Source organism: Wasmannia auropunctata, unplaced genomic scaffold (genome assembly GCF_000956235.1).
Source record: "Wasmannia auropunctata unplaced genomic scaffold, wasmannia.A_1.0 LD336000.1, whole genome shotgun sequence".
In the NCBI taxonomy this organism is placed as follows: Eukaryota; Metazoa; Arthropoda; class Insecta; order Hymenoptera; family Formicidae; genus Wasmannia; species Wasmannia auropunctata.
In genome coordinates, this window is record NW_012026890.1 from 3009733 (window position 1) to 3024511 (window position 14779).

Below are 14779 nucleotides of genomic sequence, written 5' to 3' on the forward strand. Positions count from 1 at the left end.
CTGAACTTGAGTCGAGGCGATTTCGTTTGATTCCCCCACCATCGACTTGCCATGCTGGAAAGATGTACGAAAGGCAAACAAGAAGAAAAAAAGATTATAACGAAAATACCGGTCTGTTGTGCTTTATAATGTGAACGTCAATAACATCAAAATAAATAAATATATATATATATATATATATATACATATAATTATATTATAGAATAATATAAATATATATAATAACGTCAATAACATCGAAATCAAGAATATATCAATTATTATATTAGTCATACACTGAAATATATAAATTATTAGTCATATGCTGAGATAGTAGATACTTCTTAATGAATTTTGTTATACAAGATATTCTTTATACTTATAGCTTTACTATATGTAGTTTTTTACTAGTTGAAATAATGTGACAGTATTACAAAATAATTTTATAATTACGTAAAAAAATATATTGTAAAAAGCCAAATAATAGATATAAATATAGTAAGAAAGTCTATTAAACTTCGAATAAGTCTCATACCATCTTACTTAGAATACAAAAAATTTATTAACATATAACAAATCTTAGAAATACATTAAAATTTTTTAAGTAAAGTAATAACCAGTTTGTATAAAATCTTTAATTTTGAATTATATTCATTTAATTCTTTTTTTTGTAATTCCATTATTTGTATAAAAAATAAAAGAAAATTGTAATATTTATTTAATTTTACAGAAAGGTACAATAAAAAAACTTTCAAAGTTAATTCTTCATTTTTAATAAAACTAATCCTATAAAAATTAAAAAATGTAATAAATGCAATAAAAATTTGATGCAAAATTGTAAATGTTTTATAAGGTCTACAATGGTATAATTTGATGAGACAAGATTGTAAAACTGTTTTGCTTTAAAATGCGTAAACAAGCGTCTACGTCGCACACGTCTAATCATGTACAAATCAATTACCTAAAAGGTATATTTACAATGCATAATGACGAATTCTTCAAATATATGTATACGCGTAAGATTATATACGCAATTTTATAATTTAAAATCTAGTATATATCTTAAATAATTATATTATTCCTTGTGCAATATACAATTTTTTAAATCACGTTTATTTAATGTTATGTCATTAATGTTTGTTCAATTGTTAGTGTGATAAGATATCATCTGATATGCAACAGTAACGATTTAACAACGTACAATTTTTTAAAACCATTCCTTTTCATCATAATAACGACCATACAACAATATACCTATAATATTTTATAGCCATCTCTTTTTATCGTACAATTATTTCTTAGTATTGACGAAGTCATTAGTTTAACAAGTATAAATACATTTAATACGTATCTAAAAAGCAGTTATGTAATTGTTTACATTTATGGATCCTTCTACTGCTCGATACCAGAGAATTGGTATTAAAGTATCAATAAAATTAATGTTATTTTATTTATTTATTAAACACAATGAGATAAATAAATAATTTAATTTAATTACTAATATCATTTAATACTGGATATAGAATTTAGGAGAGATCATTGTTACTCCAGTAATTAAATTATATTTCAATTTTTATCGAATAGCATATAAACGTGATAGTGAACGTGATGTGTATAATATCTTATTAATAGAAGCTATTTCAAAAATAGATTCAGACATTTTGATTATTAAAAAGCAATCAAGAAAATTAAAACAAAACATGTTTCGCTTGGCCTTGTCTTTAAGCACATTAGATCATCAAAGACTTATGAGATACTTCATCCTCTTGCCATCTAGCGTTATACTTGACGCAACGAGGAGTACGTTGCATTTACCATAATACCATATGGCATATATTACAATTTACATCAATAATATCGCACGCGCGATTTTCTTACAAAGATATTATAAAACATTTCGAATATTTGTGTCTTATACAAAATAATTTAAGAACTTTCATATTTTTTATTTTCTTATAAAGATATTATAAAACATTTCGAGTATTTGTGTCTTATACAAAATAGTTTAAGAACTTTCATATTTTTTATTTAGGTACATTTGCATGTGATTATTATTTTCAGTGTTATTTATTTGTTGTTTTAATATAAAACCCACGCATTCTTTTCAGTTTCTTATTGTTAATTTTTGTGCTTCTTCACTTCTTTACTTCAATTTTATCACTCGAACACATATCAAAATTCTTTGTGATAGTTACTGTTTTACCTTAACATTGTTTTATCTTTTCTCGTCAAATTTAATTGATTTAAAAATTTTAGTATTATAAAAATTTTAACGCTTCTGCTTGTCACATTCTTTTCCGTTGAAGTGTTGCACTGAAATGATGGTCGTTTAGCTCTCTAGTCAACTTCTCCTACCAGAGATCTTCAGGTAACTGAAAAAGTTTCGAGAAAACCGGTTCGGCTGTTGACCGGACTATTGTCCTTTTTTTCGTATTTTCCTATTTTTTTTCTTTTTGATTTACTTTCTCTCTTTCTCTCTTCATTCATACTACATTTCGCTAATTTGATCAAATTGCATTGCCATTATTATTTGTTATTTTACGTTAAATTCTTGGTTTATCGTCGATATATGTAAATGTTGTTACACATAAATTTTTCTTTGATAAGTGTTTTATTATTTATTTAAAAATACGTAATATTTGTGACTCAAGCTCTTATCTTTTTTTTATTACTGCCAAAAGTTGAATACTTAATTAATTTGCAACAACATAAGTATAAATTTATTATACAATTTCGAAGTAATATTTTATATTTTATTGCGCATAGTAATACGTTCTTCATAATACCGCTTGTTTCGCAATTTCTGCGCGTTGGTTGGTTTCAAGCTTATCGTAGCGGTAATGCGTCGGCGCATCTTCATCGACGCTGACGCCGACGCTGATGACGCTAGGCAGGAGCGTCTCGAAAGACCTTCTAGTAATATGTATTGAAAGATCAAGATGTAATATAAAATTTTTCTCTAAGTACAAATACATTTATATTAAATATAATTACAATTAATTTATATAAATTAAACAACAATACAGTGAATTTAAAAGATTATATCTGTATATCAGTATTCTTTTATGCCAACAATATTATTTTGTCATTTTATAAATAGTTTTTTAAATTTAGATTTTAAACAATCTCACACTAACAAAACTCTTATAAAACACTGTTTACATGCTATATGAAAATTATTCGTTTTATAGCATAAGGAGATAGCATATAAATACACGTTACGAAAATTGTAAATAAAGAAGAAAACCTATATATACACGCTGTTTAAAGTGATTTCATTAATAAAATGCACGAGGATTTCGTAATAAGCTGCTGATACGTATCGGATGGTGATAAAATTTTGTGTAACTACCCCTAGACCTACACATGCCGGCACTGCGACATCACTGTATATGCTTGAAACCTGCGCCCAAGGGGTGACGGCCATGTCGACGTGGACCCTGCAGTGCTCCCCCGTTGCAATCCGCATACACCCTCGGTCCGCGGCTACTTTGACAAAGAAACGACCGCTTTCAGGAAACGGACAGGATCATCTCGAAGCAAAAGTAATCGTCGCGCCGGATCACTCTTGCACGCAGCATTTGGGCTATGAATGAAGACCCAACCCTTTCACCTCGAGGTAATCATCCCCTATATACTACTCAGCGGTACATCGCGTGTCGTACTCGCTCGATGTGTCCGGGGGATTCGTGAGGCGCAATTGAAGTTGCCCCATCGGAAGAGTCACGGGTCTTCATAGATAAGGAAACGACACGCTTCATCGTGCCGTGATTAAAAGTGGTGAAAAAGAGGTAATAACGTGCGTGAGCGAGTGGCGACGTTTTTATCGATTGCATTACTTATGCATGTGTGCCTCGAGAAAGAGTATTCTTTCTCTGTGTGCATATATATTGTTACGGAGTGTATAAGGTTGATCCATCCACTCGTGCGTCACTTTGACGTTTGCCATTTATTAGTCGATCGTAATGCGGCCTTAATTAAAATATCATGCACGTGAATAAGGAAGCTCTCTATGTTGTGCCCCCCAAAAAAAAACATATTAACGCATTTGATGCCGTTCGAGTGCGTCTATACGTAAATATAGAACGTGAGGAGCTCTCTCTTCCATTTGCCTTGTTATGAAAGGTAATCGATGATTTGCGACTCTTTAGCGAGAAAGAGCGGCAAAGTTAAACCTTTTTAACTTTTTGCATTGCGGAAGACGCGTTGACAACATGTCGATGCACACGTGTTTATAGCGATTAAGTAACGTTGCATTATCGTTAGGTTTTAGCAGTGTTGCTTCTATCTGTGATTCCGTGGCCGGGTCCCAGCGTCTTTAAAATATCATGCCCCCGCGATCGAGCGTCTGTAGTGAGGAGGATAGTTCACAAGGTAAGAGAAAGTATTATCAGTTAGATAGATAGATGAATATATCAATTAAAATTATTAATTAAAACTATCTGGTGAATTAATTATGCGCGAACATGTCTCTAAAAATCAAACGATTTGATACAGAAATTATATTTTTACTTGAGAAACAAAGCATTTTTCAAAAATCTGATAACAATGTTTTCGACAACAGTTTGCTGAGTTACAAAGTCATAAAGAGATGAGAATCGCAAAGTAATTTTTTAAGCCTCGTCGAAATTTCAGAGATGGATGCCAATACTGAAGAAGTATCAGGTAGAATTGCCATTGGAATGCCCGTTCCACGAGAGTCGAGATATTTTTCGGCCACAACAAAAGGCAAAGCATCAGCACAGACCATCACAATGGACCTGCGGGCTTTGCGGGAAGTCCTTCTACGCCGAGAAACATCTAGATGCCCACTTCGATAACAGACACAAGAGCAATGTTAATACGGTAACAATAACATAAAAGATAAAAGATCGCACATTGTCCCTCGATCATTGTAGTATATATTCTAAAAAGAGGGAGTAGATAAGAACAAAAATTTGTCAGAAAATATATATTATAACACAATAAGTATATAGCAATATATTTGATAAAATATAGTGTATATATTATTTTATTTTTTACTGTATCTATACAATTATATGTTTAAAATTCTATTTCTCTTCTTAATTATAACTGCATAGATTGCATCTTGATAAAGACTCATAAGTCTTGATTCTTATTAATCATCGATTACTAACAATCCAAAGCTTTTTATTAGTACACTGAGAAAAAAAATTACTCAAAACAAATAAATATGTTTCAGGTACCCCTCAAAAAAATAATTTCTTGAAGCAAGTAAAATTTTTTTGTTTTAAGTAATTTTTTTTCTCAGTGCAAACACTTTTACTTAAAATAAAAAAAATTTATTTGCTTCAAGAAAATTATTTCTTTGAGGGGTACCTGAAACATATTTATTTGTTTTAAGTAATTTTTTTTCTCAGTGTACTATATTAGGAACCGATGAAGCTTCAAGCACTAAGTATTCTTTCTTTCAGGCAGAAGACGCGATATGCCTAGCGGACTACTGCGACATCATGCGCTGCGAGGTGCTGGGCAACCGCGATTTCGAGAACTTGGTGGACGACGACGGCGGTCACCTAAACACCGATATCCAAGTGTGGCGCGAAAATACCGAGCAGCAGAAGCAACAGCAACACCGGCGCAGCACTTCTGTCATGCCATGCGAGTCGCGCGGCCTCGCCATGTATCCTGCAGACAAGTCCTGCACCGTCACTGACGGAACGGTGACGAATTCGCAGCGTTACTGCCGTCGCGACGACCACGACGATGGTGAAATGCACAATCATAGACTAGCGAGATCGTCCTATCACAACGAGATCGCCGAAACGGACAGTAAGAACAATGACTGCGAGGAGGATGAAGAGGAGGAGGAGGAGGACGAGGAGGACATGGATGATGAGGAGAATCTGGTAGAAGCAGCGCTGCCCGCCGTCGACAAAAAACAGAGACGGCGAGGGTTGCATTTGAGGAAATTGAAATCCAATTGCAAGCCGGAGGAGCTGCAAAAGCTGAAGACCCAATGTGAAGTGAGTTGCCACGAGTTGAAGTGAAGTTACTGCATGGTCATTGTGACTTTACCTGATATCTCTTTATTGCCTTGAGTTATAGCATATAGCCTTGAAATATTTTCGTTGGAATATATATTATTAAAAAACAAAAGGACTATGATATATGTATATATGAAAGCTCGCGCATTGTCTCTCGATCGCATTGTAATATGCATTTTCTCACGGCATATAGATAATTCAATTAAGATTGAGTAGCCGCGATTTGAATAATGCGCGATCTTTGATCTTTTTAATATTAATATGAAACAAACACGCAAAGCACGCTTGCAGACACACCTGTCTGCGAATACCAACGATATGTAATAATCGCGTTTATCACGCGATCGTCAACAGATACTCGTACGCGATTGCATCGCCGGCTTACTCGCTAATCTCTCTGTACGGGATTTCCAAGAGATCGAAGGTACGCAAGTTCTTTGCACACTCCGTAACTTAATGACGTTGACGTTCCCTCATCGATCGTAAATGATATCGACAGGGGAGCTCAATCGTGCGATTTGCTGGTATCTCAGCTGTGACAAGTACTGGGAGGACACAAAAAGACCGCACCGTCACACACCTTGGTACCTGCTGACTGTCTTCATACTGCTCCTGTTTTCGTCGATTTACGCATGTTATTACATAATCTGGGTTTGCTTCAAGTACGTCAAATTAAAAAAAGCTCTCTCTTCACAATTTTTTTTCGTAAAAATGTTAAAACGTCAATAGCCCCTAATAGGCGAAGATTGTCTTACATTATTAAAGAATATTTTTTCTTTTTAAAAATTGCAGATAATAGTCTGTGTTGAATAAAAAATAATCAAGAAATATCGTACGACTTATATAATTTTTTATATATTCAGTATTATTATTCACATATTCAATGAACTTCTTTGAAATAAGCTTGTTATATTAGACGACGAACTACCTTTTTTGATCCACAATTTTATTTAATAAATACAAAGCGATTAAAAGTACGTTTAAAAGAATGTTTCAAAAATATAAAAATTGTAGAAAGACTATTAACTTTCTTTTCGCCGTTAAAACTTCCAAATAACTTGAAATAAAGACGATAAAACATAAAATGTTAACTATCGGCAATATTACTAAGATGCTACGTATCGTTTTCCATCGTTCATTATGTTAACAAAAAATTTAATTTTTTTATATTTTCGTTGCGTGTAGCACCGCAGACGAAGACAGACTGGACGGTGGCGGAAGTGTAGATTACAACGGAAGCACGGATCGCTCGGGTACTTCTCCGTTGCACGATCCGAGTATTCACAACGAGGGCAGGTTAGACAGACGGAAGGGCGATCATGGAGACGACTTGCCCCTGTCGAGCGAGGACATGCCTGATCATTACATCTACGTCTCGTACCCGCCCGAGCTGAAGCGGCGACTTCTGGAGAGGTATATCGACTCGCGCGCGAAAGCGTAGCCGCGAAATATATCTTATACGTCATAATTGTATACAGTGATCCTCCTGCTTACAGCTGCTACAACAGGACCACTCGTCTATAAATCGACGAATCGAATTAGGAAGGAAGTACCTACGCGGCAAAATTTAAATTTTACCCGGGATCTGCACAAGGAAAGGTACTCGAGGCTGTAATCCTCACTCTCATTTTTCTCGTTATTCTCGTGTTTTGTATACCAAATGTGAATAAACTGTATCATGGACACGACATCAACTGTGTTCGTTCTATTTCTCTTTATTCTCTTCTAAAAACGCTGTATCGCGTATGTATAAAAAGTTTAAAAGTTAAAATATGATGTGTTCAATACATATGATTCCGAGAATAATTGAACTTTCACAGTTTTTTTTGTCAATAATAATAAATTAAATTAGATTTTTAGTTTTAATATTATTTTATTTTGGTATTTTATATCAAAGGAATTCGTGATTAAAACAATACGGATGAGGATAATTCGTCATAAATATAATTTGTGCTTTTTATTAAAATATTTTTATTAATATATTTATTTATTTGACAGAATAAATTATTTCTTCATTTATATATACACAAATATTTTTTCTTTTGTATATATCAAATATTTTATAGATCAAATAAAGGGATAGAACATAATTTAATCAAATTATTAAAAAATATTTACTTTAATTGTAGAAAAAAATAGGAAAAAATTTCACTTTATTTCGACTAGAACTGCGTTCGATTTAAAATGACGAGAACTAAAACCAATAAGTCATCTTCATAGTTCCGTCGGAATCACGTTGAGTATCCATCATGCTGGATTGACGAGCCAAACGGCGAACGCTTGCCGTGCTCGGCCGTTGACGTTCTTCCAAAATGGATGAAGCAAGCAGAGATTCGGGTACTTCTTGCATCTCTACTGTATCTCGCATCGACAAGTCCTCGTAAGAAGCCGCGATCGATGATGGTCTAAAGAATACAAATTTTAAGAAATCTATCCACAATCATAGGAGAAAAAACAAGAAAATACGGAAGTTAGATTAAGGATATACAAAACATGTTATCAAAATATAACTTTTGGGTCATACATTTAGTTTTCGATAAATTAACATAATTATTACTATTATATATTATTTCGATTTAATTGAATATTCAAGAAAAAATTTGTGACAAATCAAAATTTTTGATGTAAACGCAAAATACATATATAACAACTGACAATTAATTGTCAAGTGCATACTTTGTTGGAACGCAACGGATGCAATCCGCGCATGTCCAATCTTTGCCAAACAATTCTCCTTCCTCAATTGTTTGTGGTAGACGGTGATGCAATGTTTCCGGTAGTCGCAGTCCGGATAAGCCACCAATTACTGAGATCGCACCCAAGATGACTAAAGGCAATACAAGATTTTCTTTTCCCTGCGAATCATGTTCGCAAATATTCGATACGTTGCAAAAATATAGATTATAATCAAAGATATATATATATATATATTTCATCTTTGATAATTAATAAGATAATAAATTAAGTAATACATAAAAGTTAAAAAATTATTAGCAAATTATATAAAAATATATCTTGCCGAGAATAATAACAGGAAGAAATAGGAAAGCATTATATTGAAATAGAATTCAAACATCAATTCCGACTCACGAGATATGTTACGAAGGGTATAATGATGAGTCCGAGGCCGCTGATGTACGCGGAGAAGCCAATGGCAACTCCACGTAACTGCGTGGGATAGAGTTCCCCGGCGAAGGGGTAAATAATTAGAAATGAAGCCGATATCGCAGACTTTGATATGAGAAATAGTATTAAGGTCTCCGTGACAGCATCTTGAATGAAAAGCACAAAAGAGTAACAATTATAAAACTGACACATTGTAGCTTTTTTCTTAGTATTTCCGATAACGTGCATGCTCAAAAGTGATACATAAGACGTCTGCTTGCTGTTGTGTGCTGTCTAGATTACAATTCCGCACGTTATTAATCGGTCAACTTTATTGCTCACGTGCGATATCGGCACGTTACACAATTAACTGATTATGTTGCCACTCTTGTTAATTAATCAAGTCATTAATTAATTAACCAGCAGCGCGTACCGGGCGATAACAGCACCGTTGCAATGCACGACACTCCAGCCACGACCATGCACAGGCAGAGCGGCCATCGACGGCCCCATCGATCCATTACAATCCAACAAGCGACGTAACTGGGAATCTCGGCGAGGGAAGAAAACAGAAAACTCAAATGTTCCTCATTCCCCAAGGCCGGCCCGTAGTAGGAAAGACCAACGTACACCATATTATTGGCAAACCTAATCGCAATAAATTAATGATTCATTCATTCCCGTATCAAGCGAGACTTTTGTAAATTGTCTTTGACTTTTGTAATTGTACTGTGTTATCTCTGTACTTCAAGGTATTTTATCTGATTAGAAAGGAGATAAATCTAATTAGAAGCAAATTATCTCATTCAATATATAATCAATTAATCTTTGTATTTTATTGATTACAAAGATCAAGGTTCATAATATCGATCCATGTGAGATATTAAAAATTCACAGACAAACCGTGATTAAGTACAAATTTATTCCTTTCTTCTAAGTAAGAGTAATTATCTGAAATTAGCTTAATATGATAAGCAAAATCCAGAAGAAAACTGCAAGCAAAACAACAAGGATCGCATTGATACGCGAACTTAATGTACTTTCGTAAAATGCGACCTGTAAAACGAATAAGTGCGCTTGTGTACTTCGATTTACCAGTTTAAAGTGATGAGACACGTCTTGAGGCGCATATTCGGCGATTTGAAGAGTGAAAGTACACCGGGACCGGTTCGCAATCTCTCCTCCTCGCTCTTTGACCTCGACATTGTCATACGATGCCGGAGTTTTTGCGTGAACGATGCCGGAAGTTCTTTGCCATTCACGCGGGCCAAAGTCTCAAGAATGGCATTAGCCTCGGCTAGGCGACCTTTTGCTAACAACCACCGCGGTGATTCCGGTAAGAACCTATAATAATCTCCAATCTTTCATATTTTGTCTTGGATGTTTACATATGTATAAGCTAAAAAACAAGCTAAGATTATTTTAAAACGATGTGATCTCAAAGCCATCACACGTAAAATAATTTTAATCGGAACCGTAAGTATATTGACTAATCACAGTCAAACGTTCTAAAACATAAGACCGCAATTTTGATTGGTCAATTTGCTTACGGCCATATGATTACAACTTTTGATTAAAATTTTTGCACGTGTAATGATTTTCAGCTTGAACACACTTACATTAAGGATAAGTGTACGCGTTAATTTTTTCTTGTATTTGCTGTGTACCGCCATGAGACATTGATATGAATTTCAGAAAGCGCTCATTTAATTGTATCTCAAAACTCTATCTAAGAACTCTATAAATGTAAATTGATAATTGATTTGACAACTGATTAATGGATGTAAATCAGATCTGAATAAATTCCCTAAGATTTTTGTAATTACTCAGTTCACACTAACGTATAATGCGATTTAAAAATTGTCTCATTCTACAAATACAAATCTGTAATTGCAAATCGCAATTACAAAATGTAATTAACATGTTTGCACTCTATTAATTTATGCAATCTCTCATAATACATTCATTACAATTCTCAATGACAGCGTTATCTACAGTTCACTCACCACCAGTAAAAGAAGTATATCAGAAAAGGCGCGCTCGTGATTACGGCGAGCGTTCGCCAATCGCGTATTAGATAGGTGACACCTGCTAGCATGCAAAGGCCCATCGTATAGAAAGTGCAAGTCATAACCGTTACGAATGAACGGTAATTTGGCCCGACCAGCTCCAAGGCTAAAATAAATTTATATTGAATCCGAAATTCAATTACATTAAGTGTCGACGAAGTTGAGATGAGATCTTAATATATTAAACTATAATTAATCTTTGATCACTGTCCAGTAAACACAAATTAACGGTAACATATCATCAATGTTACAACATCAGACTTAATAATATAATTGTTATGTAACATATGTTTTATTAAATTGATTATTAAGTCTTACGTCATTGTTATTTGGTATTTCTTGGGTGATATATCGATTTCAGTGAAATTTATCGTAAGATTTAAATGCTTACATATAATAAAAGGTATTTGATAAATCGCTGGTATTGTTAAACCAACGATAAAGCGCGTCGAGGCCCAGGTCCAAAAATTGCTTGACATTGCCGTTAGAAAGCTGCCAATTATTAATGTCGCCAAGCACGTAAAGAAGGATAGCCTCCGACCGATTCTACCCAACAAAATAAATAGATTGCTATTTATAAAGCTATATATAAAGAAAGATAATTTTCGCTGTATATCTTTTGTTATATATAAAACTATTATATAAAGAAAGATAATTTTTCGCTATATATCATCGCTATATAAAAAAAGAACATTTTTCTATTCGATAAAATAAAATCTAGTATAATACAATACAAAATAAAGTAAATTCAACTCAACTCTAATTTACCTGTCATTTAATGTACCGAACAGATACACTCCTATAGGGCCTCCTGTATTAAGAGCCACTAAACCAATTGTTGGATAGATCGCGCGATCGCATACGAGATCAAACTGTAACATGATTTTTTCTAATGTAGTGCAGTGTCTAGTTAAATTTTTTTTCATTCTTGAATATTTTTTTCAAATAAAATATCTTGTGTACTTATAGAAAAATCGTACATTTATAATCATATTTTCTATTGAATGAAATGAATGAAACCGCGTAAAATATGAAAATTTTCGAAACTCAATTCACTTCTAAAACTTGATTACGCTAATAAATCTATTAATTCATAAATTAATTTCAGGCTTGTTCACTATAATGAACGACAGATGATGAGCTGTAAGCTGGTTTTTTTCTGTAAAATTAGACGGACGAACATACATCAACGACGATAGACGACGTTATCTCCGAGGTTTCGTATTCCCAGCCGTGATCGCAAGGCACAACAGACCACGACGAGTTGGGCACGGGCAAGTACGTCGTCACGACAGAGTAATTCTCCATCGTCGTCCAGTCGATATCGTATCGCGTGCACTGACTATACGTCTCGTTGTCATCCTGCTTTAACACGACATCTTTTAGCGCCAGGCCATCGCATGAATAATGCATTAACTACGAACTGTAAGACGGGATCGATCCTACCGAACTACATCCGATCGCGTGAAACAAACAGCAGTCTCTATTCGGCTCCCTAGGATTAACGCATTCTACTTGGGCTGCCACAAAATTACATACAACGTTGTGTTTACGAGGATTGGACTTTCTCAACTCCTCCTGGCGCAGTTCAAGGTAAGAGTGAACTATAAATTAGCTTATTCTGTCTAGCGCAAGTTTCTCAGTGCTAACTAAACAATTCAATTTGTAATTAAATTACGTACGTATGTCGTAATTAATGAAATGGATTACACGTGTACAGAGAGGACAAGTTACGAGGAGAACGCAATGTTGAAAGAAGAGGGATACACCAACAGAATAATAACTATCATATCTAGCTCTAAATGAGAGGATATACTGCGTGATGAGCCGCAGATGAAGAAACGAGAATGACGCATCAACGTATAATCAACATTTTTGTGGATCGACCTACGAAAGCAGTATCGCATCTACAAGGTGTTCGACATCGGCATCGCGATTTCTCACACCATCGACTGCACCTGACTCGCGGGAATGGCGAGACGTCTTCTGCGAGCAACGTCCATGTTCTCCAAACCCGGCACCTTGCACCAATGCGACGGCGTGTCCGCCATGAATAATTGATTAAAGGCGCAAAAACCGCACGGCAAACACGCCGGCAAGCAGACCAGCCACAGCAACTGCTTCTGATAACGACCAAACTCGCCAACAATCGGCAAAAGATCGTCGAGATCGAAGTCGTCCTGCGAGACATTTCATTTGCGGAGCCATTCGCAATCGAATGGCGCTTTTTAATTATAGAGAATTATAGAGAATATTCTTTATCGCTACTGTTATTATTGCCGGCTATGGATTCTTTGAATCATTTAAAACTTTTTTGAAATAATTAAACTTTTTTTTAACATTATCTTGAAAGAATCGGAGATCTATTGAAATTAAAAAACAAAACTAAAAAATCGAGAAATATTTAAGATCCGATCGTTGTCATTTGTTCGTTAAGTTTAATTTTCGAATAGATTTTCAGTTTTAAAACATATGAATTAATTATATGAATTAAATATATGAGTTAATTATATCTCTCTATTTTCGTTAAGATGTAATCGCAATCAAGATGCCTCCAGAAATCTGTGATTTAAATTACAGTGAAGCAAACTAAAAAATAATAGGAAAAGATCGCCAATACCATCTCTCATACTTTGTTTTTGGATATTTCTTAAACAGAAGCTAAAAATAAAACTTTGAAAACATAAATACAAATTAGAATATTATCTTCTATCAGATAATATAGCAGTTTTTTATAATACTGTTTGGAATTTTGAAATATTTAACATTTAAAATAAGCAAAAATGAGCGTCTAGTAAAATGAGTCGACAAAAATAAGAAAAAGAAAAATATAAATAAATCAGTTTTAGGAAAAACTACAAATATGTAAAACAATCTAATACTAATAATAACCAGTATAATACAATATCTAGTATTATTTAAACTACACAAAAATTTGCAAAAGAAAATCGTAAGTGTTATTTTCACATTTGTAGAATTTATTTTTAGCTGATTTTATGTGAAAATAAATCACAAATAAATTAATTATATTTGTTTTTACCTCTTTAATTATTTAAACAGATCATGTTTTTATCAAAATTAATAAAATATAACGTTTAGTTTCCGAGAGATGTGTTTTTATAGGAAACCTAGATCAGTATCGGCGACTTTCCTCTAATAAAACGTTGGTGCCCGCTGAAACTCTTCGCCTTTACCTAGATTCGCTTCAGAGATTGCAAAATTACTCTAAACCACGCTTCACGAAACGTGATTTCAATCGTGTGCCAACGCGATTACGAAAGTATGTCAATAAGCTTGGCGTTATCAGCGATTCGATAATTAGCGAGCGAAGAGTTAATCAATTTAACGCTATCCTCAATATCAATTTTCGCTTCCGTAAAGTCGGCCCGTGATCGTGAAATAAGTGACGCAAAAGACTATATCTTTTGAGGAAGAGCACAGTCGGCACAAAAAAAAATAATACTTACATTATCCTTCGCGACCCTGGCATTATCGGTCTGCGTCGAGCCACTATCGTCCTGTCGCTCCATTTCGGTGACTTCGATCTCGTCCCACGTTACCGAAAGCCCCGATGATACCTTACAAAGGCGTCACGTGACATGCATTAGCCTCCATCCG

General features: G+C 34.2%; 2 protein-coding genes across 5 annotated transcripts; one reads left to right on the forward strand and one right to left on the reverse strand.

Annotated features, from left to right (window-relative positions):
• The first annotated feature begins 3368 nt into the window (after positions 1–3368).
• On the forward strand, positions 3369–7677 carry LOC105453363. Of its 2 annotated transcripts, none has more exons than XM_011695249.1 (8): positions 3369–3598; positions 4246–4353; positions 4615–4824; positions 5415–5966; positions 6342–6411; positions 6487–6649; positions 7173–7400; positions 7466–7677. In XM_011695249.1, exons 1-8 carry the CDS (start codon positions 3572–3574, stop codon positions 7509–7511), a joined length of 1404 nt encoding a protein of 467 aa, XP_011693551.1. In that variant the 5' UTR covers positions 3369–3571; the 3' UTR covers positions 7512–7677. The 2 variants fall into 2 exon arrangements, with proteins under 2 accessions (XP_011693551.1, XP_011693552.1); XM_011695250.1 differs by having other exon boundaries at positions 3370–3598; positions 7484–7677.
• A 393-nt stretch (positions 7678–8070) lies between these two features.
• LOC105453361 (organic cation transporter protein) lies at positions 8071–14704 on the reverse strand. 3 transcript variants are annotated; one of them, XM_011695246.1, is made up of 11 exons: positions 14629–14702; positions 13120–13341; positions 12347–12523; positions 11930–12033; positions 11553–11707; positions 11099–11267; positions 10188–10436; positions 9526–9740; positions 9078–9259; positions 8664–8842; positions 8071–8392 (listed from the first exon to the last, which is right to left on the reverse strand). In XM_011695246.1, the coding sequence occupies exons 1-11, from the start codon at positions 14689–14691 to the stop codon at positions 8182–8184; spliced, it is 1926 nt and encodes a 641-aa protein (XP_011693548.1). In that variant the 5' UTR covers positions 14692–14702; the 3' UTR covers positions 8071–8181. The 3 variants fall into 3 exon arrangements, with proteins under 3 accessions (XP_011693548.1, XP_011693549.1, XP_011693550.1); XM_011695247.1 differs by lacking the exon at positions 13120–13341 and having other exon boundaries at positions 14629–14704; XM_011695248.1 differs by lacking the exon at positions 8071–8392 and having other exon boundaries at positions 8696–8814.
• Positions 14705–14779: the final 75 nt, after the last annotated feature.